The sequence below is a fragment of the Lepisosteus platostomus genome, chromosome 8 (genome assembly GCF_059453375.1).
Source record: "Lepisosteus platostomus isolate fLepPlt1 chromosome 8, fLepPlt1.hap1, whole genome shotgun sequence".
Lineage (NCBI taxonomy): Eukaryota > Metazoa > Chordata > Actinopteri > Semionotiformes > Lepisosteidae > Lepisosteus > Lepisosteus platostomus.
Window position 1 is genome coordinate 37403270 of NC_142618.1, and position 27794 is coordinate 37431063.

General features: G+C 44.1%; 1 protein-coding gene across 9 annotated transcripts in view; it reads right to left on the reverse strand.

Moving 5' to 3' along the window:
* Positions 1-27794, reverse strand: part of slc4a2a (solute carrier family 4 member 2a) — a 104836-nt gene that overhangs the window by 15581 nt on the left and 61461 nt on the right. For 7 of the 9 annotated variants that reach the window (XM_088643298.1, XM_088643297.1, XM_088643299.1 and 4 more), the window contains 8 exons: positions 14284-14443; positions 13321-13580; positions 11757-11899; positions 7540-7790; positions 3315-3451; positions 1321-1501; positions 606-741; positions 93-282 (listed from right to left, as the gene is read on the reverse strand). In XM_088643298.1, coding sequence (XP_088499424.1) covers positions 93-282; positions 606-741; positions 1321-1501; positions 3315-3451; positions 7540-7790; positions 11757-11899; positions 13321-13580; positions 14284-14443 — 1458 coding nt within the window. Of the gene's footprint in view, positions 1-92; positions 283-605; positions 742-1320; positions 1502-3314; positions 3452-7539; positions 7791-11756; positions 11900-13320; positions 13581-14283; positions 14444-18683; positions 18833-26734; positions 26903-27794 lie in introns of those variants that run through there. The other 2 variants (XM_088643302.1, XM_088643303.1) reach the window with 2 other exon arrangements.

Consider the following 27794-nt stretch of genomic DNA (forward strand, 5'->3'; position numbering starts at 1 on the left):
CCCACGATTAGTTAGAGAAGGCTGTTCACTCAAGATTAAAGTACAGCTCCTGAAAAAGAACAACACAAAAGCAACAATTTAGCCATCCTGACCTCCATCTTCTCGACGTCGATGCGAGTGTCCGACTCGGAGCCTGCGCTGCCTCCCATGAGGGGGTCTGTGATGGAGGGCTCTGCAGGCTGGGCGATGTGGTTGGAACTGTGGTGGTGGACCAGCAGAGAGCCAAGGCTGGCTGCCGAGATATTCCTAGGAAAGGTGTGCTCTTTCTCATCACTCGGATGACTGAAGGAGAGAGAGAAAAAAGGGAGAGAAAGTGAGAGGGAGAGAAACGGAGCTTGAGGCCGAAAGCGAATGAATGGAGTGAATAACAGAGACAGCCAGGGACATTAACAGTGCGAAACAATTGGAGAGATGCAAAGTGTGATAAAGGAACACAGAGAGGCAGATCTAAAGAGGGGAACATTAGAAGGAGAAAAAAGAAATGAGGCGTGGGATGACATTAAGTACTTTTTGATCAAGAGCAACCACATTCCATTAAAAAACGTCAACGCAACGTTCCTTAAATTCATTGCATTTCAAATTCTGACACCTCGGGAGACCTTCACCTGTGTTTGAGCAGCAGGGCTCGAAGCACGTTAGCTCGGTCCTCGGCCTTGATCTGGTCAGAGATGATCATCTGCTCCACTACCTGGTGAGCGATTCCAGGCAGGGTCTTTTGGTCCAGGTCCAGCAGCACAGCCCCTGCAGAGAACACCACGGTCAGTAACGCCCAGCAGACAACTGTACACTGTGGAGCCTCCAATGCAGGAGAATGCAGCTATTGCAAGGATTCAAAAATTCAGGCATGATAGTGTAGTAAGTAGAACAGCAGATAACATCTCCATAAATGCAATACTGAAATCTCCTGAAATTAACTGCCCAATTTAGAAGCACCAACTATAAATTTTGAACACTTGGAATTACATAGTTTAAGTGGGGCCCACATATCAACAACTATATATACAGGTGGATAGCTGCGCCAGCATGCGTAGAATGCAAAGGAACAATAGGTTTATTCCATGCTGAAAAGAGAGGGAAGAAAACACAACGTTTCAGCTGTGGAGCCTTACACTCGAAGAAGACTTTACTATATATGCAGTACGTACAATATATACAAACACATACTGTATACCGTATATAGCATCATGTTCCTCTCTGCAGGCCTGCTGCAGCCACACTGAGCACTCTCCCAAATACAATGAAAATTGCCGACAGGGCATCCACAAGACAGCTCTGTCTCATCCCACACTGCACCCCCGCACCTCTGTCCTCGTCCCTCACCCTGTGCAATGGTCTTGCGCAGCTCAAGCAGGCTGCGGAAGCTGAGGGAGGCCACGTGTGGTTTCCCCCAGCGTTCCGTCTCCTCTTCCACGTCCTCCTCAAACTTGATCCAGCGAGCAGTCTCCCGCCACTGCAGCTCCTGGTTTTTATCCATGATGAGCTCATTCAGCTCTACAAACACCTGTTCCAGGAACACACAGACGCACAAAGCCACATGAGCTTAGTCTACAGGCAGTGTGGACTTGATGACAATGTTGTACAATGTCAGATTAATGCTGGTGTGGGGCTCAACTGAACAGCTCAACTGATTGCCACTCTGCTTAGCCTGGGGGAGTGGGAATAAGCAGGAATGAGGAGAGGAGAGTTAAGTAAAGTTGGGTAATCTAGGGAGATGAAGGGTCCATTTTTGTAAGGAAAGGGCAGTATATGAAATCTGAATAAAATAAGTCCTGCTTTTTCAGCTAATTCATCTTTAGCACCTCAATAACTCTTCATACAACATCATATCTAAAATTACCTTCATTACAACCTTCATCGGTTCAGTTGATATGGCCTTGCTTTAAAACTACAAAGTTTCTTCTGAAACCCAACATGTTTCTTTAAATATTAACCAGAATAACAAATATCCATACACTATGCACACCAGCATGCACAGACCGTCTACACCTTGCTGTATTAATGCCTCTTGTATTCATGGCATGCATCATACATTTAATAGATCTAGCAATACCCGCAGGTACAGAACTATTGCCAAAGCAGTGCCTACTCTGCGCGCTCTCATGATGCACTCCCCGACGATGATGCACCATGATGGGCTCACCTTCTGGTGCTTAGCGATGCGCCCGGTGAAGTCCAGCAAAACCATGATGGACAGACGGACGCACAGGAGGACAGACAGAGGCAGATGGGAGGTGGGAATTTATGCAGCTGGCAGCTGTGAGTTGTGCTGTGAGACCAATCTCACCCCCCCCACTGTACCCCTCACTGCCAGATAGCCCTAGCCTGTAATGGGCTGAGCATGTTAATAAAACATCAGCACCTGATTGAGACTTTCAGCAGACTAGGTGTCCTGTTACCTATTTATTTCTTTTTTCCCCCTCTTGTGAAAGGAAAGAACACATTCATTCATTATTAACTGCACTCTGCACAGCACAGGGGCAGGCAGAGGGGCGCCAACAGATGCAGCGAACAAGCAGTTTATTTCTTTATTTTGGAGAGGGAGACAACGGGAAAAAGAAATCATTGAGCTCAGACACAAAAGAGGGTGTGTGTGTCGGGGGGGGGGGGGGGGGGTGCCTTAACAGAAGAGGGGCTTCTTCATGAAGAACAATTCCCCCAAATCACAGCGTAAACAAAAAATAAAGAAAATCTTGGGGACAGAAGACCACTGGCACCAAGCTCCCCCTGGCGCTAACGTCATGCACTCCAGGATCAGGAGCATACTGGCAGGGGGCAGTGGCCTACAGAATACCACCTGAAAATGAGCGCTTCCATGGCAGACAACTCAGCACCTTTCACCAGGATAGCATCTGGAAGCAGAGCCTTTGTTAAAGGACAGAGAATCCAGGGCCAGCAACAGGGGCAGCATGAAGCAGGCAAAGGGGCCATGTCACACCGGATCAGCCTTGTGCCTGGGGTGGTTCCACAACAAATGTCTGGTCTTTCCAATATGGGCATCTGTTCACTGATGTTTAATTTCTGAATACACACAGAAATCCAAAACTGATAACGTCATGCTTCCTATTAATATTGTCAAAAGATCATTGTTGTGCCCTGCTAGTTTTTAAAGGTGTCCTGTGAGAAAATCATGTTATAGTGGAAACCACTGACCGGCTTCCTGTGCTCTTGAATCACTGTTTTAAAAACACTTGAACATTAACTGTGCAATCAGAGTGTGGGTTTAAGTCAAGTTCATGTTGCTCATGACAGGAAGCTCCCTTTTAGGCAGACACCGCCCACTACGGTAACTTCTGGCCTCTGTGCTGTTTGCTCACCTCATGGGGTGTGCGGTCAAGTTTCCGGATGCGTGTGCTGGGCTCCTTGTGGTCTTTGCTGATGTGGACCACCTGACCTTTGGTGCTCTTCCTCACCAAGTGTCTCCGCACCCCTGGAACATCCTCGAACCGGTGACCTGAGAGACGGGAGAAAGAAAGAACAACCGTCAGTACAACGACCAGATGCAACTTTTATGTCTCCAGTTTCTCCTCATTCTAGGCTATTGTAACAAAAAAGAAAAAAATCATACTGCACATATATATAAAAAAAAACACCAAGCTTTTATACCTCATGATCTGGAAAAGTCTTTCAGTGGGCCACTTGGCTTTAACACCCCAGAATGCAAAGTACCTGCAACTGGGGACTTCACCTGACTGATTAAATCTCAGTGTTTGGGAGTAAAAAAAAACCTTTCGGCAAGTGATTGCTCTTCTGGTCTACATCTGTAGAACTGAGAAGCAAATTTGGCAGGACACCAGACTAAGCGGGGTTGCTGCACTGAGGAGAGACACCCCTCTTGTTGCCAGCCTCCAGACGATGAGACACAGGCAGGTTTTCCTCAACCAGGATCAAGCATGCAGCCCGGTCAGGGACAGCAAAACTAAGACTAACTTAACAAAACTCACTTCTGTCTTTCACAAGAACTTGTCTCTCGCCTCCTGTAGGCCCACATTTTCCCTTATTTATACCACACCTCTGCCAGCTGCCGCCTGTGAGATTCAAAGCCCTACTGTGGGAGACAGCCACCGAGAATTGTAAAACACCCAAGCAGGCTGAAGGCAAGAATTGCAGGAGGCACAGTGACTTGTCAGCTGCAGCATAGGTTGTACTCTGGATGCCGCCTTGGTGTTATCAGTGAGACTCTAGAATTGGTGCACTAATACCCCAAATAAAAACAACCAAGCATGGTTTCTTCCTTATAAACAGGAAAAAAACAGTATATGAAACATTTCACAAAAAAGACAAAAACAGAAGTCCTTGTACAAGGGTTAAATCCATAGCCAACAAGTAATCCACAATGATGTACTGCTGCATTTGAGGTTTCAGCTATGCACAGAGTGATCCTTGCCTTCCAGGTCTCCCTCTCAACCTGCCTACCTCTGTCATTTGAATGCTGCCTTTTCCCTGCCAGGTTGTGGTGGTGGTTACAGGCTTTCATGACGTTCCAAGGACTGAAGCCACAATTAGTCCATGTGTGATGGGTGACCAGCTGGCTGGAGAGACTAGGGAAGCACCCAAGGGGGCTAGTTGTAGCTCTTTAATAGCAATGTAACACTTTCCTCCAAACGTGGATTGACAAATCCTTTCAGTGTGGAGTGCCAACATGCAGAAATAGTGAGGTACCCTTCTACTATCAACTTAAACATCTCTTATTGACTCCAGCATGTGGATGCACCACAAAAATTGCGACTTTATAATATAGGACGCAGTGCTTTGGCTGCAACAGACCCAGAAGTCGGCAGCAAGCTCCCTGCTACCTGTATTGAGTTTGACATTTCAAACAGAGCAGTGGGGAGGGATGACACGGGCAACTCCAGACACACCTTCCTCCTGAGCACAAAGATCAGAGGTGACGTAGCTGGAAATTAAGCAAAAAGACACTTAAGACTTAAAATAGACATTGTCTCTTTGTACAAACACCCGTGGGCGAAAGGAAAAAATGAACCATGCCATCATGTCACTGATTCACTAGGATGGTAAAAATGAGCAGGTTTCAGATAGAGTGTAGACCAATCCACTAAGCCGTACCCAATCAGCGCCTCTGGGGTCTGTGGCCTTGTTCACAACCTCAGCGCTCTTCCAACGAGATAGAAATCCTTAAGGAACTAGAAAGTACTTCCACAGCCCATCTGTCTCCTCAAATCCTAGGGAAGCCCAGGCCCGGCACTGGCAGAATAACATTTCATAAGCCATATCCTTTAGATGTAGTAGGTGCCATCCATGCAATGACCAAGCACAGGCTCAAAAAGCTCCCCAAATCTTGAAAGGCGATTCACTGAACGCCAAGCAGGAAGCTGCCGGTGTGTCTGTCTTCTATTCCACCACAATCAGCTCTGAAGGGTAATGAGAGCAGCTGCTGGTCTCCAGCCACAGAGCGGACCCAGCCCACCTTCGCTTGTTTCCGAGCTCACGCTAGATCAGAGAGGAGGCGTTTGTGATCGCACCAAGAGCTAAAAGCAAGAGAAACCTATTAATTCCTGTTGTTGAGCAGGAGCCAGCTGCACTGCTATTTTCCCAGGCTGTTCTTCTTGCGCAAATTAATAGGAACAAAGACAAAAAAAAATAAAATGCTTCTGACACTACTCCGACCCCTGCCAAACACTTAACCTAATGGTCACAAAAAAAAACAGTGTATTTATCAAGGAACTGCTTCCCATGACTACAACATACCACAGCACTAACGCAGTAATCTGCAATGCATTTGCTTGTGATCAGGTGGTGTTTTGATGAATGATGTCTTGGGAGACCATCTCTAATAATACCATCTCCAACAAGTGGCTGACCCTGGCTGAAGCAGCACAGTGCTGAGGGCTGAGAAAGTCCACTCTGGCTCTTGCCACTTCACCTGCTGCTACTAGGAAGACAGGAAGCCATTCTGTGTAGAGACTGCTGAGGTCAAGCCCTATCCTCCAAGGCTCAGTAGATCAGAATGGCTTTGTAGGTAAAATAAATTGATTACTTTACACGGTGAAGGGGAAGGCACTATTCCCCCATTAAACTAAGCAATTGAGAACATTCCTTTATGTTGCAATGCATGAACAGTCTCACATGGCAATGGTTAAAAATGGTTTAAACAGTTTTCAAATTACTAAAAAAAAGTATTTAAATGCTTTCTATAACTTTTATACTTATGAGCACACTCGAGGTCATATCCCTACAGGAACAGATGCCCTAAAAAGGATAAGATGCAGTATTGTCCCATTGAGTATGGAGGTGTTAGAAATCATGTGTGTATTAAGTGCCGAGGTGTGTCCGGCGTACCTATGCAAATACCCAGGAAGCCCCAAATTTAGTACCCAGATGGAGAGCAGAAAGGACAATATTTGTCTCAGGAGATAAGGCTGTGCCACAGCCACAACTCTGCCAAGCCATGGCGCCACCTGAAGCACAGGTCCTCCATCATACTGGGAGAGTGGCCAGAGCTTTCAGGTCACATTCGTCTAGGAAGGCGTAATTGAATTACACTTCCCTACCCTGTTTGGCCTTTATAAGGTGATTCTAATTCCATGCCAAGAAAATCTGCGAGCAGATTTGACTCATGGAATGCACAAAGACGCTGATTTCTTACAGTCTGACTCACCAGCATGAAACACTGAATGCTACATAGGATAAGAAACACTCCTCCTACTATTAAGAACATGTTCACTTTTCAAAGACAGTCAAAGTGCTCAGACTAGATCAGAGGTCAAAAACCAGAATCGTCAATCTCCACTTCTTAAGGTTCACTTCTCAAGGGTCTTTAGATTTTATTTGTATCTAAAAGCTTAGAGACTATAACTTGAACTGGAAGTTGACAATTATATTGCTTTAACTACAGTATATTCTGTATCAACTGTTTAGAATTGTATTTTAAAAGTAATTTACCCTATTCTTAACAGGATTGTGTTTTTAGTTTCAGTCAGACTCATCTGGTATTGTACAGAATAACGAACAGTCATGAAACAAAGTTAATGTATCTGCCTGAAGCCTCTTTCATTTCACAGGCTGCTCCACCGTAGTGATATTGATAGTGAAATACTATAGGATAAATCTCATATGAATGTCACTGTGTAAATGTTACTTTCAATAACACAAGGTGCTGGAAGTGCGTTTTGGAGCCACTTGAGGCTATTTTGAACATTGTGTCTTCTATATGTAATCAAATTTGCACCAATCTATGTTCATTGTATGCAACAGTGCCTATGAATCACCCCCCTGCTTCACGAGACATACGAAAGGTATGTTAACAATGGATGCACACTACAAAAGAGACCTTCTTGTTCCTCATTCTGCAACCATGTTGTGAGTCTGAAACCTTGTCCAAGCGGGAAGTTACAGATCCCAGCACACTTTGCAGGAGCAGGAGTTTTACCCCAGTGTAGTAGCTAAAGTCAAACACATAAAATTGTTTTTTGTACAATTGTCAAACACATTGTAAAACTGTCCCCCTTATCCCAATTTAAAATCTGAGTCTCTCCCTCCAGGTGTCTCTTGTACAAGACAGCAGGGCTGCATAAAACTCACTCTTGATGCCATCCAGGTCGGCAGTGGCGAGCATCTGCGCCTCGCTCTCATCTGTGGGGATCCGCTGGTACTTGGCCTCCTCCATGCCGGTCATGCTGCCAATGCGCCTCCTCTCCTGCAGGTCGTAGCTGCGGGCGTTGGGCTGGGGTTTGGAGGTAGAGGTGCGGGGGGAACGCGTCTGTGGTGGACTGGTACTGCTGGTGCCACTGCCCCTCCTGTCCTCCGCTCCTCTGCAGGCGTCCGCTGGATCCCTGTGTGGGAATAAATACGCAGCCCTCAGCGCTAACTAGCAATTACAGCCACGCTGCCCACCGCTGCCACACTGTCAATGTCTGGCCCGAGATAGCCTTTAAGCAGCCCTCAGCCAGCCTGCCAGCCAGTTCAGCAGGTCCACAAATGCCATAGAACTGCCTGCCTTGACTCAGACACTGTGAGAGACCAAATCTCCACCTGTCTCTCACTGAAGTCAGACTTCTTTACTAAACTTGGTCAATGTTTTCTTACCACAATGTATGGTTTTACTCAAGATTTTTTCAAGCTTGGAATACCACCAGTATTATTTGTGCTTTGCACTTTCTGAAATCCCACTATTCTTAGATTTGTAAAGCTCTAAAAAATGTAATACTAACAGAAGAGAAACTTCTCATTCTTCCATGAGAACTTTCATTCTTTCCAGTTTCAAAACAATGTCACAGGGAGACAGCCCCACTCTCATTCAGTAAAAAGGGAGAAAGGTGTTTAAACCTGCAAGATGCTTAGGTAAAAGACATTCCCCCTTGCTACTTTAATCTATAGCAGGTGCTGAACATCAGCAAGGAAAATAACTGAAAGGGCAGTAAAACCTAGCAATAGACTTAACTGTGTATACCTGAAGACAAAAACCAGAGAAGCAAATCTACCTAAGGAAATCTAAGAGGTCCCCTTGGTTTAGAGGACACAATTTAACTACTACATCTTTCATTTGAACATTGCGGAGAATATATGTTTTGAATAGAAAACTGGTTTCTGTAATAGCAGGGCACAAAACCTGAACCTCAGCTCAGCTACATGGCAGTGGGTGTTGTAGCAGAGCTACTCCAGAGACAGGTCATGGATTATCTACCCTCATTACGGAGTATGAGGAAAGGGCCCAACTCGTGATCCAAATGGAATGAGCAACCTACCAGCATGTCTTTCGGAGGTGGGAGGAAAACGGAGTAAAAGGAGAAAACCCATACAAACGCTGGGAGAACATGCAAACTCCACACACAACCCAACATCAAACACAGGATCTTGCAGCTGTGAGCCCTAACTGCCGTGCCATCAAGCTAGGATACTGGAAGTCACTCTCCAAAACAAACAGATTAAATGCTGAAGTCCATTCTAGAACCAGAAACCAGTCTTTAAAAAAAACATTGTTTTTTATGAAAGAACTTCACTTTCACTTCACTCTTCACTTTATTTTTCTTAGCTTGCTTTGTGCGTATAAAAGGAGGGGGAGGCAGAGAGGAGAGGGTAGGCGTGTGGTCACAGAAAGACTGACAATCAGAACCGAGGAGTGAGGTCAGCTGGCCGCAGTCACAGCAAGAGAGCTCCGCTCTGTAATCATGTGGCGACGGCAGGTGCCTCATCACCCAAAGTCTTTATCCAGCTATCTTTAACTCCCCCACTGGAATGCACTCGCTTCTGGAAGGCTTTCCCAGAGAAAGCAGTGTTGACTATTCACTGAAAAATCACTAAACTTGACAATACTCTCTCCAGATCAGTCACAAGCCCAATCAAGCTTCAGATAATTCCAATGATTAACCGAGCAATGCTAAAAAAAACAACACTCATTCGCAAGCCTAATTAACAGCCTCTTATCTGCACAACACAAAAACATGCAAAACTGCATATACCATAATTGTTTCATTATGGGTGTTCTGACACTGATAAAAGTCCTTTTCACGTACACCAGACTCTTACAGTAGCCTGCAGATACATTTTTTCTGCAGGACCAGCACTGCCCACCCACTGTCTGAAGAGAAAGTCTGCTGTCAAGCATGCAGGGCAAGCATCTACACTTAATAATACACCAGTATATTAATACATTACACCTTCCAAAGGATCCCAAAGCTCTGCATGTACAAGATGGGTCCCCACTTCATCCGCCACTGATGTGCAGCACCACTACACAGCACATCATCTCACAAACTGTCAGAAACGACCTCGCTGATTGAATTAGGGAGGGCATTCAGGCAAGCCAGAATGTGCTCAAAGGGGAATGTAGCCAGGACTCAGGGCTAACACCCCTACCTTTTTACTCTTGAATACATCATGGGATCTTTAATGACCAGGAAGTCACAACAATGGTTTAAAGTCTTATCTAAAGGACAACATCCTTCTACAGCAGAGTCTGTCACCATACATGGGTGCTGGTTTTGGAAATTCCAGTCCAAAGGGAAGAATATCATCAGCTGGTCCAACAATCCCTAATTAGAGCAGCACCTTGGCTTTCCTGCTGCTATCCCAGTACTGGCCAGCTCCAGCCTTGTTTAGCTTCTGACATCTGACAATATCAGGCTACAATGTGGTACCTACAGTATTGTAACATCTCTTGCGTGAACTGTTTCTCATGTTTCTATCGTCTGTTACTGCTTTACTCCAAGGAACTGAATAAGGGGAGCTCAATAGCACAGTGGTTATTATTGCTGTCTCGCAGTGCTGGGGCCCAAGGTTTACTTCCAGAGCTGCAGTACTTTCTGCGTGAAGTTTGTATGTTCACATGGGTTCCCTCCATCTGCTCCGGTTTGCATTGCACCCTCAGTCCAAAGACATACTGGTAGGGTAACTGGCACTTGGGAAAACCAGCCCTGGTGTGAGTGTGTGTGTCTGCCCTGAGACAGACTGGCCCCCCTGTCCAGGCTGTACCTTGCCTTGTGGCCACTGCTTGCCTGGACAGGCCCCGGCTCCACTGCGACCTTGAACGGGATGAAAATGGATGGATGGGTGGAACTGAATAACTTAACTGATTTGTCTGATTCTATTACTATAACTCTTCAGCTCCAGTTTACATTCCTCCATTTAGTCAAGAGTGCTTTTGATACTTTTACCTCTGGATGAATATGTGCTCCTTTTTCAGACATTTTTTCTAAATCTTACCAAGGACACATCTATGATCCTACATCATCATAAAATAAAACTCTTATGTTACACAGAAAGGTTACGTGCTCCCTTTGGGGAAATGCCAACATGTGGACATCTTGTGATGGAAAGTCAGGACTAGGAACAGGGAGCGTCACGAAACATTTCTCCAGATAGTTGCTAACCCCTGTGAAGCCCAGTGCAAAATCTGACAATGCCTCAGCAGAAAGAACAAAGAACAAATCCCAAGTTCTCGAATTCCAGGTATGCGATTGTCTAAATGAAACAATGAGCTTTCAGAAAAGGGAAATAAAACACACATCTAAACAGAGTATAAAGTTTAAACTTTTCCAGTTTTTCCCAAATCAGAACTTTCAGAGCACAGCACAAACACAACCACTCACGGATGACTTCATGATTTGGCTCCGTTTAATTGCTGCCTTTCTGCAAAACGTAAGAAGCTAACCAGCAATCCTGTAACCCTTTAACCCTCCCCACTCTTCCAAGGACAGAGATGTGATTTCAGTATTGTGCTGAGAGAGAGTGAGTGCGGGGTGTCAGAACTGAGCTGAGAAAGAGTAAATTACAGCACAAACCAAACTCTACCTCACTAACTGGGACACAATAATACAAACTAGAAAAAAACTAAAGTATTGACTAAGTATCTGTCCAGGCTCGGTGACCACAGTATGGCCATAGAAACAGGGCAATACAAGAAGACTTTGCTGCCCAGAGAGAACAGGCTGTGCTCCTACTGCCATCAAGAATAAGCAAAGGCAGATGCACTTCCTGCTGCAAGACATTATCAGGGATTAGTCAAACATTCGTCCTTAAAATAAATCCACTCTTAGAACTGTCACACCTGCCAGAATCAGAACAGCTTCCAATCCTACTGCATGAGGAGAGAGGAAACCAGTACATGATCTCCTGTCACAGCCAGAGCAACAGGGAGTCAGCCTGTCAGATAATAGTTATTGCTTTGGTAACCCTGTAATTCATCGTTTCATCGGTCACGCCAATAAAGCTTGTTGACTTTGAGCACAGGGATCAGTATGGAGACAGACAAGGCGTGGGTAGAGAATTTTGAGGAATAAAGTGTGGGGAGCAGTGCTCACTCTGTTGATGTGGCATCCTCAGGGTGAGTGCCCGTCTCGTCCAAGGCAGAGATGGGTACAATCTCCAGCTTCCGGGGGGGTGCCAGGCCCATCTTCCTGGGCGTGGAGTCAGATTGGAGGGTGTCATCCTCTGAAAGAAAGAACTAGAGAGGAACCCGCACATCAGTGAAGGACACTGCAAAGCCACACTACGGTGTGCGCAGGCCGAGAAGCAGACAGTGTCTGGGTGCATTTAAAGATGCCTGAGTTCAGAAGGGACACCAAGAGTAAGACTCACTGCACTCCACTTACTGTGGATGGTGGCAATTGACACCAATGCATGATCCTTATCACACTTTTGTTTTAAATACCAAATTGCATAGGCACCCGCAACCTGTTTTTGCTGCACATACTCAAAAGCACTTCTAAACTGCTTGCTATTTTAAGAATCAAATATTTTGCATTTGATGTCAGCACATACGTACTGACAGTGTACATTTAAGTGATGTTCCATTTTATTGAATTACAAATTACATACTGTATATAGATTGTGGACAGAACAGTGGTGCAGCAGTTAGCATTCCTGCCTAGTAGCTCTGGAGCCCTGGGCTCAACTCCTGGGGTGCTATCTGTGTGGAGTCTGTATGTTCTCCCTGTGATCACATGGATTTCCTCCCATAGTCCTAAAAACATTTTAGTAGATTAAATGGCTTCTTGTAAAATTGGCCCTGATGTGACTGTGTGTGTTTCTGTATGTTCCCTGCAATGGACTGGTGTCCCATCCAGTGTGTAACTTGCCTAACACCTAGTGTTTGCTGGAATAGCCTCCAGCTACCCACCCGTCATCCTCTACTTGATAAGCAGGTTAGAAAACGGATTGATGGATACTTGAATGGATTATTTTAAAAACTGAATATCTGACTAGCTGTAAGCAAATGTTGAATTCTCCAAACAAACACCTTTATAAGTGAAATATACTGAATGTCAGTATGAAGTGCAGATAAAATAAACTTAAATATGTTAATTAAATAAGTATTCACCCTCTTCAGTTTTGGAAATTTAAATCACTTTAAGTGCACACAAACTTTGTGAAGTCACACAATTAGCTGACCAGTATTTAATAAAAATTGTGGCTCTCATGATTTTAGAAAAATACATCTGTACCTGTTAGATTGCTGAATATCCTTTCAGCCCTTAAAAGTATTCTGTTTGAATTTTGATTAAAAATAATTCCTTTCTTTTGTAATTCTACGAAGCAGGGCATTATTGGAATCACAGGGTGAACACTTTTCTGAGACACTGTACTGCAGGATGCTGGACTGGAATGGCCAGGGCAAAGCAGGTGTGCGTCAGTGCACTGTACAATACTTTAGCTCCTTGACTCCGTCACTGTGGATCCTCTAGCAGACTCACAAGGCATTCCCGTACCAGACTCCCCTGCAGGCTGACTGGCAAGCTGAGTTCAGAGCTGTATTGTGTGGCTGCTGGACACATGTCTGGACAGTGGTAAACACCTGCGACTGCCGGACAAGGAGCTACAGGAGCCAGGCTGACTGAGCGTTAAGGGCAGAGCGTCTGTATGCACCTGAACTGCCTCCTCCAATGGCTGAGGCTCAGTATCCGTGTCAGGAGTGGGTTTCTCTCCATCCACGGGGCTGCTGGGCTCCTCGTCGTCGTCGTCGTCCTCCTCCTCCTCTCCCTCCTCGATAGTGGGAGCGCTGCCCCCTGCAGCCGGCCGCTTCCGGCTACCACCCTTCCTCCTCTTCCCACTCTTCTTCTTCCGCCCGTCGGAGGACAGGTGTGTGGACAGGGGGTGGTGGATGTGGTGAGAGGAATGGCGGTGGTCTGGAGTGCAGGACAAGAGAGACTTCAGATTTAACAAGATCAGCCCTCTCCTCACCCCTTGCAGGAATTATGGAATCAAGAACAAGCCTTCTGGAATGGGAGTTTACCACTAATCCTAGTTATACAAATGAACCAACTATTTTTGTAACTGATAAAATAAAGCATTTGTATTCAGCTGTATTACTTCACCTTTTACCAGTTTACCAGTTACAAAAATAGTAGGAAAAAAACTGGTAGGAATGTGGCCCACAAGGGTCATGCCAACTCAATGTCATATTCTATTACATATAATTTATATACTTTATAAAATGCCACACTTGTGATCCATGTCTGAGCACATGGTTGTATAGGGTCATATATCAACAAGAGCCGACCTGTCAGAGTGGCACCTGAAATAGATGCGTTGCTGCCACCTACAGTTCAAATGTGAAAAAGCACTTGCGGCGCACTCAGCCAGCGCAGACAGGTGCAGAAAGCCATCTTTCCAAAAGCTGGGAAATAGCAGTACTGAGGGAAAGCATCATGCTCGATACGCTCTTTTACTCATTCGAACTTCGTAAATCAGTCACTAAGTTCTGCAAAAGGTACATAGTCTTAGACGTTATTTGACACAACATCCCATTTTACAGAGTATTTTTGGGAACATTGAAAATCCACACTGTGGCCAATGTGCCCCTGCAGGCCTGTCAGAGAGCAGACTCACACTCAAAGTCCTCCTCGTTGTAGCTGCGGTGCAGGTCTTCGGGGGCGCGGGGGGCGAGGTGCAGGATCTCCTCAAATCGCTCCACTCCCAGGGCCTTGTTCAGGTCAGCCTCCTCCTCCTCCGGCCGGGGACTCCGCGGGGACGCCGCATCCGGCTCCGGCTGGGCAGGAAAGAGGAGGGGGACAGTGAGCAGGACCACTGACTGGCGCAGAGAAGGAGAGAGCCGAACCCCCAGCACGCAGGACACAAGGCTCTGCTCACAGCAGCACAGAGCCCTGCAGGACGGCAACCCCAGGCCAGGGAGGAGGGCACACAGGTCCCGTCTGCGCCAAGCCTGGGCCTTCATCAGCACGGCTTCTCTGAACCCCAAGACAGACTGCTCTCTCCAGGCTCCCCATGTGAAAATGAAGGGCGCCTAGATGATGCGACTGAGATGACGGAAGCCAGCCTTTTCTCTTCTTGGTTGGCATTGAGAAAGCAAAAACGCTCTTCTGGAGCTGCAAATGTAAAAGAAGCTCGAAGTAAAAGATGATGCTGTGCATGAACACAAGGGGGCAACCCTGACATTTGTAAATGCTGTGTTACTCTTGAAATAGGAGCCAGATGCTGCAATGAAAAGCTGTTCTCTACTTCAGAGTGAGATTATGTAGTTTCTAATCAATCTGTGGACTCTATAATAAGATTTTCATAATGTGTAGAATGATGAGTAATAGAGCCTCCTGTGTTACAGCTTCATCTTTGCAGAACTCACTGTCCCATTTCATTAGAGACAGCATTTGCAAAAAGATCTTCTTGCTGCACCTTCCAATAGACAAATTTGTTTTACTCTTGGTTTTAGTCATTTTAGTGCTTTTGTTTTATCTATGCTGAATGAAAGTACTATTACATAGCTCCTTGATGTTTTGAGAAAAAACACACGGATAAAATGTATTACCACCTTTGCAGTGTCTGCAATGGCAGCTCTGTAACAAAGTCACTTCTGTGTTTGTAACACTTATCACTGCATTGAAGAGGTCCACTATTTCAAGCCGACAAGGGCAGCTGTGAGCTGTGCACACCAGTCAAGATTTCTTAAATTGAGCTTATTTAGTCATTCATGTTTCTTCCTAAGAAGCTGTGATAAGGGTGAACAGCAGCAAGGAAAAGATGTTTAGATTCTTCATTTTCAGGACAATTGTTATGCTTCAATTCAGAGGGAAATTCCAGAAAAGATACCTGTTGTTTCACTTCTCTCAGAGAGAGCACAAGTCCCGTGTAAGAGGATTTTAATACCACTTTTAAAAGGAACTTTGTAAGGAGAAATCAGGGAAATAAAAAAAAAAATCAGAAATGAAGACTGGAAGCACCTGTTAGATATTGAAGAGAACCCTCTCCTGTTTATATGAAGGTGGGGCTGTGGGAATCATTCTAGTTGTATGATTATTTCAGCAGGTCTTGGATAGAAGCTTAGGGGAATTCAATTGGGGTTAAAAAAAATAAAAAATAAAGAACCAGGATGAAATGCTGTCAAAGTCATATAGTCTACTCAAGAGTAGTACTTGTTCTCTTTACAGATAATGAAGATGAGCACAAGTGATCTCAGTTACCCATACAGTCTACCTAACGCTCCAGATAGATTAAAAGACCAAAAGAATATCACTTCATTTTCTAAAGCCATTTCAAATAATTAAACTAATAAGTGGTGGGTAGAATGGTCAGGCCCTTGCACAGACAGAAAAGACTTCTAGAAAGTAATGAATTCCGCCTAGGCCAAGCTACAGTGAGTCCTCAGCACTGACACTTTCCCCCTTATTGTAGCAGCTGCTCAAGTGCAAGCCTGCCAACAAGTAGCACACTGTTGTCTGTAAGGATACTTCCTTTGCATTCTGGCATTTACACGAATTGGAATAAAACTAAATGTGTAATGCTTTCTCTTGATGCATTACTTGTACTTTCTTAGTGGTCCACAAAAGGAGAGGAGACATGATTCATTTCAGGAGTATAAGGATATAAGGCTAACCATATTACAGAATACCACTGCTGTACATTTTTTAATAGAAACATTTCTACAGCAAATCCATCTCTACAGCAAAGGGAGGAACTGAATGACCTAGATCCCAATGACAACCTGTTCACTGCCCACTAAATTCCGATGAGTTGAATCCAGCTCTTCTAGATTCTTTGTACAAGCCCTGACGTTGCACAAGGCATGCGGCTTGAGGTCATTTACACCAGGGCCTCTCATCCTGGTCCTGGAGGGGCGCACACCTGCTGGTTTTCATTGCAGCTTATAGCTTATCTTTATTCAAAGCCTTAATTAAACTAAGAAACTGCTCGACTGGAATATCTGCACGTATATTTTACAACTCAGGAGTTTGTGATATTGTTACTTATGAATTGCGAGAGTTAAAGGGCACCCTCCAACTTGCTTAAGAGCTGAAAACTCTCCAGTGAAGCATTTTGAGTCCTACACTAAACTCTGTCTACTGTATCCCAGCTCCCGAGATCTTGGGGAGATCAGCTGGGGATCCCTCCACCCCCAGGCAGGACTGTGGGTCCATACTGGCACAGACACTGCATCTGAAGGGCAGCAGGTAATGACAGCAACGTGTTTGCTTGCTGCCGTGGGCACAGTAACTGTAAACCCACTAAAAGCTAAATCCCACTGGGAGAAAATATATCACCAATCCAGATAGCTATGAAAGACTACGAAAAAGAAATTCAATATTAAAGTAACCTGTGGCCATTCTGCAGCAAGGGTGTCCAGCCCTGTCACTGGAGAGCTCATGGGTCACAATAATATTCTTTCTTTGTAGAATAGGTTGTCAAATTTTTATAAACTAAGACACTCCCTCATTAACTCAATTAAGAGAACTCCAGTCCTTGAGGGCTGAAGCGTCATCAGATTTAGATTCCGAATGATCTTTTCTTAACAAATAACCAGTGCACCTGATCACAGGTACAGTAAGTTGTTGCAGGTCTTTAGAAACTGGTGATTTTCAAGGTGACCTACAGTACAAAAGAAAGGTTACCCAGGCCCAAGCTGCTTGTGACCAGAACAAGCATCGCCAGAAGAAACACTGCAGCTGAAAGCAATCTGGTCAATATCTTTTCTTAAAAGATACCACTTTACATTATCTAAAGAGAGCTCTCTATTACCCTGCATACACCTGGTCTACATGGAAACAAATCAGCAGCTTAAGAGATTTACACAGCAATATGAAATTGTTGATTAAATATTGACCCCAGATGAAACTGCTGCCTTCCCATCTCGCAGCCTTCTGATATCGACAAACAGTTAATAGTGTCCTAATCCTCATGCAATCAAGAGCTCAAGAGCTCCTCTAACAAACATCCAAGACCTGATTTCAAAGGGAGGACAAAAGACAGAACCTTCATTTATTCAGAAATAGTTTTCTTTTTTTTGGCAATGAGACCTATATTTTTTTAATTCTTTCCTTTTCAGGTGTATTATCACTCCATAATGTTTTACTGCAAAAAGACCCATGGTCAGTTTCGGGTTTTCTTTGCAATTTTACACAGTTTCTATAGATTTTTAAAAAAAAATCTCAGTTTCCAAGCCACGCAGGAGCCCCAGGAATCAGATCTTAAAGTTGATGCACACCAATGCGTTAAAAATTCCTCTGATCTCTTATGCTGTACCTGCTGCAACTGGGCATGAGACAATGCTGGAAACTGACTGCCACCAACTTGATTCAATTTGAAGTCCCTTGCACAGTTCTCATACGAGAAATGGAAATGCCCCAAGTGAGGTCAAAGTCAAAACTACAAATCTTTGGTAAGAAACTGTTTGAGTACTTTTTCACATTAAGTGTAAGAGCCAGCAGTTCACAAGGATGAATTATTTCGATGCTGTAAAAGTCAGGGTTGCACTGTTAAAGCTTGACAGCCCAAAAGGCAGTACAGCTAAAATAGGGAGAGCTAACATTGTGTGGAGGGAGTTGTTCTTCACGATAAAAAGTTCTGTCAGCAGGTAAGACCCAAAACAGACTCCAGCTATAGTACCAGGGCTTCGCCAGAAGGAAACATCTGCAGATGGGAAGAGAAGAAGACGACAATGGCCTGGCACCAGTAGCGTCCCGAGAGAGTCCAGAGCTTCCTCCCCTGGATCCGAAACCCCGACTCAGGGGCTCATCAACCAGAAACCCAGTATACAGGATCCAAAGGAGTGGAGACAGAACATCTTGCTCTTCGGGCAGCTAGTGCTGCTGATCCTAGTAACCTCAGCTGTTTCCTGAATGATCCTCGTGAGCCAGTACCCACAGCAACAATTCAGTACAGTTAATTCCTGAACAGAGGATTTTTTGAAGGGCAATAACAAGACTCTTGAACCAGATCCTTGGAGCAACGCACTTCCTTTCCAACTTCTGATTTCAAGATTTAAATGGAGAGCAACTTACCTGGCTCATTGCAAATGGACAGCAGTCGAGTGGATTGAACAGTGCTGCCACCGTGGTTAGCACAGTGCCTGTGTGTCTCCCAGTGCCCTACCTGGGGCTTTTCAACACCAAACACACAGCTCTCCTTGACAGCAGACCTGCAGTGAGTCCCGTGATGCTTTAATCAGCTCACTATCTCTGGGCCCTGCGTGTTCATGGACCTCAGCACTGATTACAAACTCAGATAAACTCCATTTTTTTCTTGCGATCTCCAGGTCCCTCTTTTTGTAAACGTTAAGGACAAACGTATTTAACCTGACTAACAATAGATCCCATTCATCACAGCACTTTGACTTCCCCTTCTCAATATTGACTGAAGTGATTTTTCTCTCCTCACTCTCCCTGCCAGTGCCCCAAAGCCAGCACTCCCACTGAAACACAACATGTTCTCCCTGGCTATGGGACCAAACAAGGGAGAAAGAGTCTTAAACCTTGCTAGTGAGTCTATGTTTAAAAAGTCAGGAGTAACTGAATGTTTACAAAGTGTAATTAGATAAAGAAAAATTGCTGCTCTTCTCGGTCCAAGATAGCTTGGATAATGGGGAAAAAAAAGTGATCTTTTTTTTGCAGTCTTCACACCCAGAAATTCCAATCGCTTCTAAGGTATTAACCAATCCAGCTGGCTGTTGCTATAGTTAGGAATACGTCACAGAGGAGGGCAATCCATGGTCATCGTAGTGACCAATGAAGCCCAATACTTTACTTAATTCAGACAAAAATTGTCCTGGTTGTGATGCCCTTTTGTTTGTCCTTTACTGACCACCGTAGCTTCTCTGCAGACAAAATAATTACGGGTCTGGAGCAAAAGGAAATCTGAGTCTTTTCGATTTGAAAAACATTTTGAACTTGGCCCTTCTATCTCACACATCCCCATACCCCCCTCACACTCATCTAGCTCTTGCATAAATAGTCAATGAGCAGAGATCTGAAGAATATGTTAACGTGTGCTCATTAAGAAAACAATTTATCAAATTAAGTCATCCAGAGCTCAGCTGGAGAGAAAAACCAGAAGGCTCTGTAGCCTTCAGAGTCAGGACTGCAAACCTCTGATAAAGAGCAGATTTAAGCATTATGGCACAACGGGGTGGATTAATACGCTATTCCTAAAGCATTTACAAAGCACAGAAACTCAGCGAAACATCTCCAACACATCCTGCGGTGCTACAGGGCTTTGACCCAAGCAGTCTTCTAAAACAGGGCTTCCCAATCCTGGTGCTGAGGACCCACACACCGGATGGTTTTCATAGCAACTGAACTCTTTACTTAAGTGAATCCATAACTGACCCAACAAGCTCCTTGGCTGGAACACCTTTGCAAACCCTTTTTCCTACTTAAAGACTAGAGATCTTAAGTTACTTATGAAATGCAATATTTAAAAGGCAGGCACCAACATGTTTTGGAACTGGAAACAAATACACAATTCAAATGAAACCTGTTATTAAGTCTATTAGGGGTTTGATTAATTTGAGTACTAGGGAGCAACAGATGTATGCCCCCCCCCCACACACCAATTATTAATACCTCTAAAAACTCCCACACTGGACACTGTAAAGTAACCAACTGAACCTATACTGCATGTCTTTAAGGGGTGAGGAAGGTGGATGTAAAAACCCTTTAAATGAAACACAATGCATGAACCTTGGCTCCACACTCTGGACCTACAGTAGATAAAGAGTATCTGCAGGTGATCCTGACCTCTTCAAAGACCTTCAAGCCCGTGACAAACTGATCCAGGTTAAGAGTCCAGTGGGAATGAAAACCTGAAGATACACTGGACCTCCGGGATCAGGATCAAGATGGTGCTCAGTACTCTCCAGCCACAGACCTATGGGCACAGTAGTAGCCCAGTCCAACTGGGACTCAGTGATGTATTTCAAGAGCAAAACAACTGCAGTGACAGCAGATTGAGCTGCGGATCTCACCAGTTCTTTCTGGAAGTAAATAAGAATGTCACTCTCCACATCTTGGCTGGGTACGCTTGTGCCAGACTCCTACAACACTTTGCGTAAGGAAGTGCCACCTGGTCGAATGCACTTTCCCATGTTCCTGTTCACGTTACACTATCGATTCTGAAGAGAACCGTGGGGTCGACGAAGATTATTCAGTCTTGAATCGAGTCCCTTTGTAATAATTTTTGTTAAAGGTAAAGCAATCTCCTTCTTTCAGACAGTCAGTGAAAGTGAAGGCCATTCCCTTAAACACAAGAAGGCTTAAATCATACCCGTTTTATAAATAAAAAGTGAAATGCTGTTCATTCCAAAGTAAAAGTATAAACAGGAACTGCTTGAAATCTCAATCTCTGTAATGAAAGCAAGCATAGAAATCAGCAATGCAATGGATACTTTTTCCCCCAACCAAGGTTTCGAGAAAGAAAGCCTGAAAACAATCTTGTTCAAAACCTTTTGAAAACCATCTTGTCCAGGTCTTTGCTGTGGCAAACACCTGGCCTATAAATAGTATTGAGAGCGGAGGAAGTCTCCGGGGATGATGCAAAGTGCTGCGTGTGCCGTCTACCCCCAAGGTCAGAAAGTGAGGAGCGAGTGTTCGGTCTCCCAAGCCAAAGGAAACGGGGAGCGAGAGCACGTCCTCGCTGGCAGAGTGACCTGCTTTCTCTCCTCACCCCAGAGGGTCACGCTCTTCCGGGAGACAAGCCAACACACACTAGCAGAAGATGATGGGTTCGGCCTACACCCGCAAGAGAAACCCACCGACTCACACAGGCACACAGAGCAGGACAGTGCAGGCCTACAGAGAAAGTACCACCTCATACAACACACAGAAAGGGACAAATAAAACACTGAAAGCTCCGCTTCAGGACTGCAACGTTGCTAACAATGTCTGCAGTGTCTCTTATCTTTTCACCACAGGTCTCCTTCATCACTTTTCAACTGTACTTCACCCTCTACCCAGTGAAAAATTCAGGCAGGGGTTTCTAGAGGAAAAATCTCTCTAATCAGTCTGTCTCCATACCATATCTCTATTTGCCACAAAAATATTGGTGGCCAAAGTCATACAGTACATCAGGCAAAAGCAGTGGCAAGAAATACGAATGCAAAGAACAAATAAACAAGGGTACAGATGGTCCCCGAGTTCTGAACACTGCAGAAAGCTACATAACTAAGATTTTGATCGTATAGCAATGCAGTGTACTACATACTACACACAGTATACACTATTCAGATGCTTATTCGTGGTCTTCTGAGTGAGAGTACTGTGCATTTGTTCTGATTCAGGGACCGCATAACAACCTTAATCATGGCCAACATAAAAAAACCCACATTTTTCACCTACTGTACAACAGTGCCATTATTTCAATCAAAATACCAAAAAGAACTGGCACCATCTACTACTTTTACTGTGAATGTACAATATTTCAGCTACATTTCAGGTTCCTAGGTCATTTGGTGACTAGCCTGGAAACCTCACCCATCATTTGTAACATCAGTTGTAGAAGAAAAGTATTCCTGAGTTCTGAACGGTGACTTTTGAAAGTTCTTGTGTGTAAGTTCAGGAGATTTAATATCACATTTTAAACTAATATTACGAATAGCTAAATCAGCTAATGTAGATCACAGCCCCTTCTAGGCTGTGATTACAGAAAAAAAAATTCCTCAAAGCAACAAGGATTGAAATAATTTCACTAATTACTTATTCTTCCCACAAGGTCCCTCTTGCCAAAACTTGAGTGTCCAGAACAGATGAATAAGTTGCAAACACACCAATCCAGGCAGTACGGAGGTGTGTCCTTCAGGATCGTGGAATAAAATTGATGGGAAAGAATGCGACTGAAACTCCTAACATCCTCACATTACTGTCACTAGTAAGTAAAAACTACTGTAGAGACTGTGCGTGCTGTGCTGTGCGTGATCAGACTGAAGTCATCATCATTAACCCTCGACATTATGGAAACGCTTGACAATGAAAAACATGAACAGGCCTGTGCAAGGAACTGTGTATGTAGGTATGTGCACATCAGGGAACAGAATTCCCATGTACAGAGAATAAAGGACCAAGTTAAAAAATGAGACGGGGAAAGGAAATATTTCTGGGGGCTCCTCCTTTCAGGTTACTGCCTCTAGCAGACGCAGTATGGCTGTGTATAGGTACAGTAAATGTTTTGTTCCATCAGAAATCAGTGCATGTTCTTGTTCCTCAGCCTTGGTGTAAAGAAACCCATTTTGACAAATATCAGAATGTGTACCACGCACCTAAGTACTCTGAACTTCTGAACACTGCCAAACGCTCAACACAAATCACAGAAGCAGAATAGTTAAGACATTCCATCCTTATGGATTCTCCTTCGAAATTACATTGCAGGGTCTGCATCAGCTTTTAAAATCCAGCTCAAACCCTGAGCAGGAATTCGCCCTCTTGAACAGTGTTGCGCTGAGGCTCATCTCACCACTGTGTGATACTGTGTTTTAGCTTTTTCACATGAAAGGTTTAGCAATAAAAAAACTACTTGACATTTCAAACAGTAGCTTAAGTTAACACTTTAAACATTTCTAAATAAACATTATGGTTCTTTGTATTTATATACAGGTAACTGCCAAAACAAAGGAAACACTTGAGTAAATAAAGGATTCAAAGTGCTTCTGCAGAGGTGTGACTCCTGAGTTAATTAAGCAATTAACATCCCATCATGCTTAGGATCATAGATAAAAATGCTGGGCAAGCCCACTTCCCCAGTATTTTGGCTACCAAAAGAAGAGAGAAGGTTATGATTGGGACATGTTCGGCAGAAGCTTCAGTAACGACGACTGCTCAACTTGCTAATGTCTCACGAGGAACAGTGGCTAAGGCGTTGTTAGAATTGTAGTTTGAGGGAAAGACATCGCATCAGAGTTCGTGAGCAGACTGCAGGGCTGGAACAGTGGTGCGTTAATACACATAGCCTCTCATTTCTTCACAGTGAGTCATGCAGCAAAAAAAATGAATATGAAACCAGGAACTACGGGAGAATCTTGTTAAATTTCAGCAGCATTCTCTGAGTCAATATTTACCATTAAGTTTTTTATAGCACTCTTTATGGCTTTATTACACTACAGAAACTGAAATGTAATATCTTCTCATCTCCAGCCCTCCTTCCCTCCTGCTCCCTCTCTTCCACCTCAGCACTGGGGCTGGCACAGCGTCTGGGAGGTGTGCCAAGCTGGGGAGGGTTGAAAGTCGTCTGCTGACGGGTTGTAAAGCACCAGAATGTTTAGTTAAGTAAAGACAACAAGAGCATAAGAGCCCAGAGGTGACCCACTATAAATTAATCAAGGAAGGCGGTTTCGTAGTCTTCAACCTTAAGGGGCAAACAAGAATGAACTACAACTATGGATACCAGAAATGCTCCACAATAAACTGTTAAGGGTCTTCTCTACCTGCCTTTAAAGCTGTCATTTCCATAGTTAATCCACTTTTGCCATTTAATCACAGAAATGAAGGCTCCCAGCTATACATTCCTAAAAACCAAACAGCTACTTTTTCTTCACTGTCAGCAGGGTGTAGTCACCACACTGCCCTTGTTCATAGAGTAAATTATGATATCAGAAGACAGGTTTATTGTTCAAGTATGTGTACTGTTCAACTAAGCAAACAGGATAGAATTAATTACAGGTTTTCATTCAAAAGGGTGATATTCAAATTGCAATCAGATGCTACAGTGCACTAAAGCGGTCAGCCAGCTCAATGTTTGTATTTTTCAGAAGATCTTTGTTACCTAATTTTGCAATTTCTGCAAAAGAGACTTCAGAAAGCACGGAGTCCTCATTCATCCAGCCAAGCTGCATGGGCAGATTTTACAGGTACAGGACGACCTCCACAGTGCAATCCTCCTCCCTTCAGGCCTGGATCACACTGAACAGGCAACTCAACTGTTAACATGTGGCTTCGGCAGGGGCTGGACTGTGTCCCCAAGCCCCTCAAGCTGCACTTATTACTCTAGCACACAGAGGTGGCAGCTGATGAGGAATGCAGGGACTCAAGAGTCCAGCTAGCTTAAGGCTTGGATCAGGACACTGCTATCAGTTGCTAAAACTTTAACAGGATGTATATTCATCGATATATGAATTCACATATCTCTGTTCTTCACAATAGCTACAGATCAGTGTGAATTACTGTGTGAAGCAGTTTTATTGCATCCCCTATTCCCTGTAGCCAGTATATGAGCTCTGGCCACAGTTCAACTGCAGCATTCACACAAAAGTCTCTTGAAAATAAGGGCTCTTTTCCTCTTTTCATGTAAACAGCCCAAGGACAGATATGTTAAGAAGCTTCCTAATTCTTGCTATGAAAACACCCCCCACCCATAAATAAGTACGTAACGTAAGTCCAGAATTTGGAGGGCAGTTTCCTTGCTGTAGGTAAACAGTCAAGATGGTCCAAAGCCAGAAGCATTCGGTCTTCTCACCCTTCACTGTAAATACACAGAGCTTGACGGAGCTAGTCCTCATAATACTACAGCGCATGCCTGAACACTGTCAGCCAGATCCCATGATGAAAGGGGGAGTGAGGGGTATGGGACCTGGAAGTGCAATCAATTCTCTGAGAAATGAAAGTAAACAATAACCTTGTCTGCTGTTCCCTTGGTGAATTACCTGCACACAACGGATAGTGCATAATTTAATAAGGCCAAGTACAAGAAAAATCTCAATTCATTTACTGCAGTTCGTAACAGTGTTTAAAAGCCCACATCCTAATAGAGGTCAGCTATAACTTGCTGGAGTCCCCCCCTGGCAAATAAAATGATAGGATGTATAGTTAAAAGCACAGAAGTTGAAGAGATGTTCAAATTATGCAATGTACTGGTAAGAATTCATTTAGAATATTGTGCAGATTCCCAGTCAATGCATTACAAAAAACATTGCTTCACTAAATCAATTCAGAGAATAGATGACCAGATTCACATCCACAGATGTACATCACTGCCATGCTAAGAGAACCAAATAGTATTTCGACTTGAGCAGAAAAGAATGTGAGGGGACCCAAGTTAAATATTTAGAGAAACAAGAAAAGTCAACTCAAAGGACTTATTCAAATTCAACGGTGAAACAGTGAAATACAAACCAGAAGACACAGGAGGAAACTGTGGAAAGTGTATTTAATCAGAGAACAGGAGCCACTTTTTTACACACATTGGTGCAATTGATATCCTGGCTTCTTTCAAGAAATGGCTGGACGAAATGCTCAATCAATCCTCTACTAGCAAACTTCCTCTCATTTGTCTAATTATTTTCATAACATTATCATTGCTGAAGGCAGTGGGACTAGTCAGCTCTTTTGACTCCCACTGACACGGACCTCCCTGTGACTTCCCAGGTGCCTGCAGGCTTGCGGCACTTTCAGAGTCACTGTCATGCTCTTGGACAGATGATAAGTACAAGTTAACCTGTTCCTCAGGTCTCTGTTTAATTGACACTTTAAATAGTCAAATGCTATTTAAATACAAAAATGTGACTACAGTACCTTCAAGCATGTGTTTCTCTAGGTCAGGGTCATAGTGTCTACCTTCCTAAAAAACTTGCATAGGGATAAAAATGCAGAAGTATCATACAAGAACTTCAGCAGAACTTCAAAGTGCCACTTTGCCTTGTTTGATAATAGGAAGAGGAGACCTCTGTATAATACTTGCACACAGCATCTTCCCGACTACCTGTCACCTTCATAAGTCTATCCTAGTATCTTATGATCTACCGCCCTCCTTACCCTCCACACCTCCATTTTCCTGCCATCTGCTCAGCTTTTCACTGCAGTCTGGAAACTGCCAGGATAGCCACTCTCTATTAAGCATAAAAGCTACTTTTAGTAACCCCAAAACTCAATCTCAAGTACAGATCCAGCATTCATCTCTTTTGCACTCTGTCTGCATAACTTCCAAGCTGCTGCTGAAACTATCACTTTTCTTCCAGCTAATCTGAACGTTTTATATTGGAGTGGGTTAACAGTTTGTTGAGCTTTTCATGCTGTGAGACAGACAAGTTCTGGGCTGCTCTCACTGAATCCACATCCTGGCTATAGTCACTCACCTTGACGTCTAACAGGAAGTCCATCGAGCCCCGGTCAGCCGCTCAGCGCCGTAAACAGAGGCAGGACACTGCTGCTGCAGTTAGTTTGCTTTCTTTAAAAGGAAATTACTTGGATTTTTTTTCCAGTCCTATCAAACTTGGGAAACAAAGCACCATATCTTTGCCCTGTCCTCTGTCACATGACCACATCACTCCATGCAACAGGAAGAGGATATTGTCCTCTTTCACAACGGCTGCCCCCATACAAATCTCATTACTGATTGCCAGCAAGCAAAACTCCCTCACACACCCTAATGCTCCAGCACACTTGCTCAGGGGTAATTATTAACTCCAGGGTGCACCCAGTGAATAAGGTAGGGAGACTAATGACTGCTCCAGGGCAGCCATAAATAAAGTTATCATTATTTTTAATCTTTATTGTATTTTATTTGCCTGCATTACCTGCCTGTATCATGACATAATGCTAGCTATTATATAATAAAACAATGCAAAATGGGCAAACCACAGAAAAGAGCCCAAAAATGTATCTCTACAGTAGATCTCAATTTAATGTCTCTTTAATGAGGTGCAATTCTGGAGACCTTACACACATACAGCATAACTGCGTACAAACAGAAGATGTGAACATACCATTCAGTTCATCAAAACACGTCTGTGACAGACCCTACCCTTAACCAGGGCGATCCCAAGGACACTAAAACCCTCAATGTCCAGCAGGGTTCATCTCAGGCCTATTCAGGACAGTCAGTACTTGGAAACCCCAATCACTACTTGCAACCCGCGCAACCTTCAATCACCAAACACAAGGTACACGAGAAAATGAAATTCTCAACCCTAGTTTTCCAATAATGAAGTCGAGCGCTGTATAGCGGTCTCTAGAGGCAGATAGGCTATAACTGCAGCCCCTTCTGAAACTGCCTACCACAACATCATACTGCTGAACACAAAATTGTGCTTTCACACCTGATGTGTTGCTTTCCCAGTGTCATGATGAAAATGTGGATGGTGACAGTGCCTGACCACTAAGGTGCTACTTGAAGTGGTACAAGGCAGTGTTATC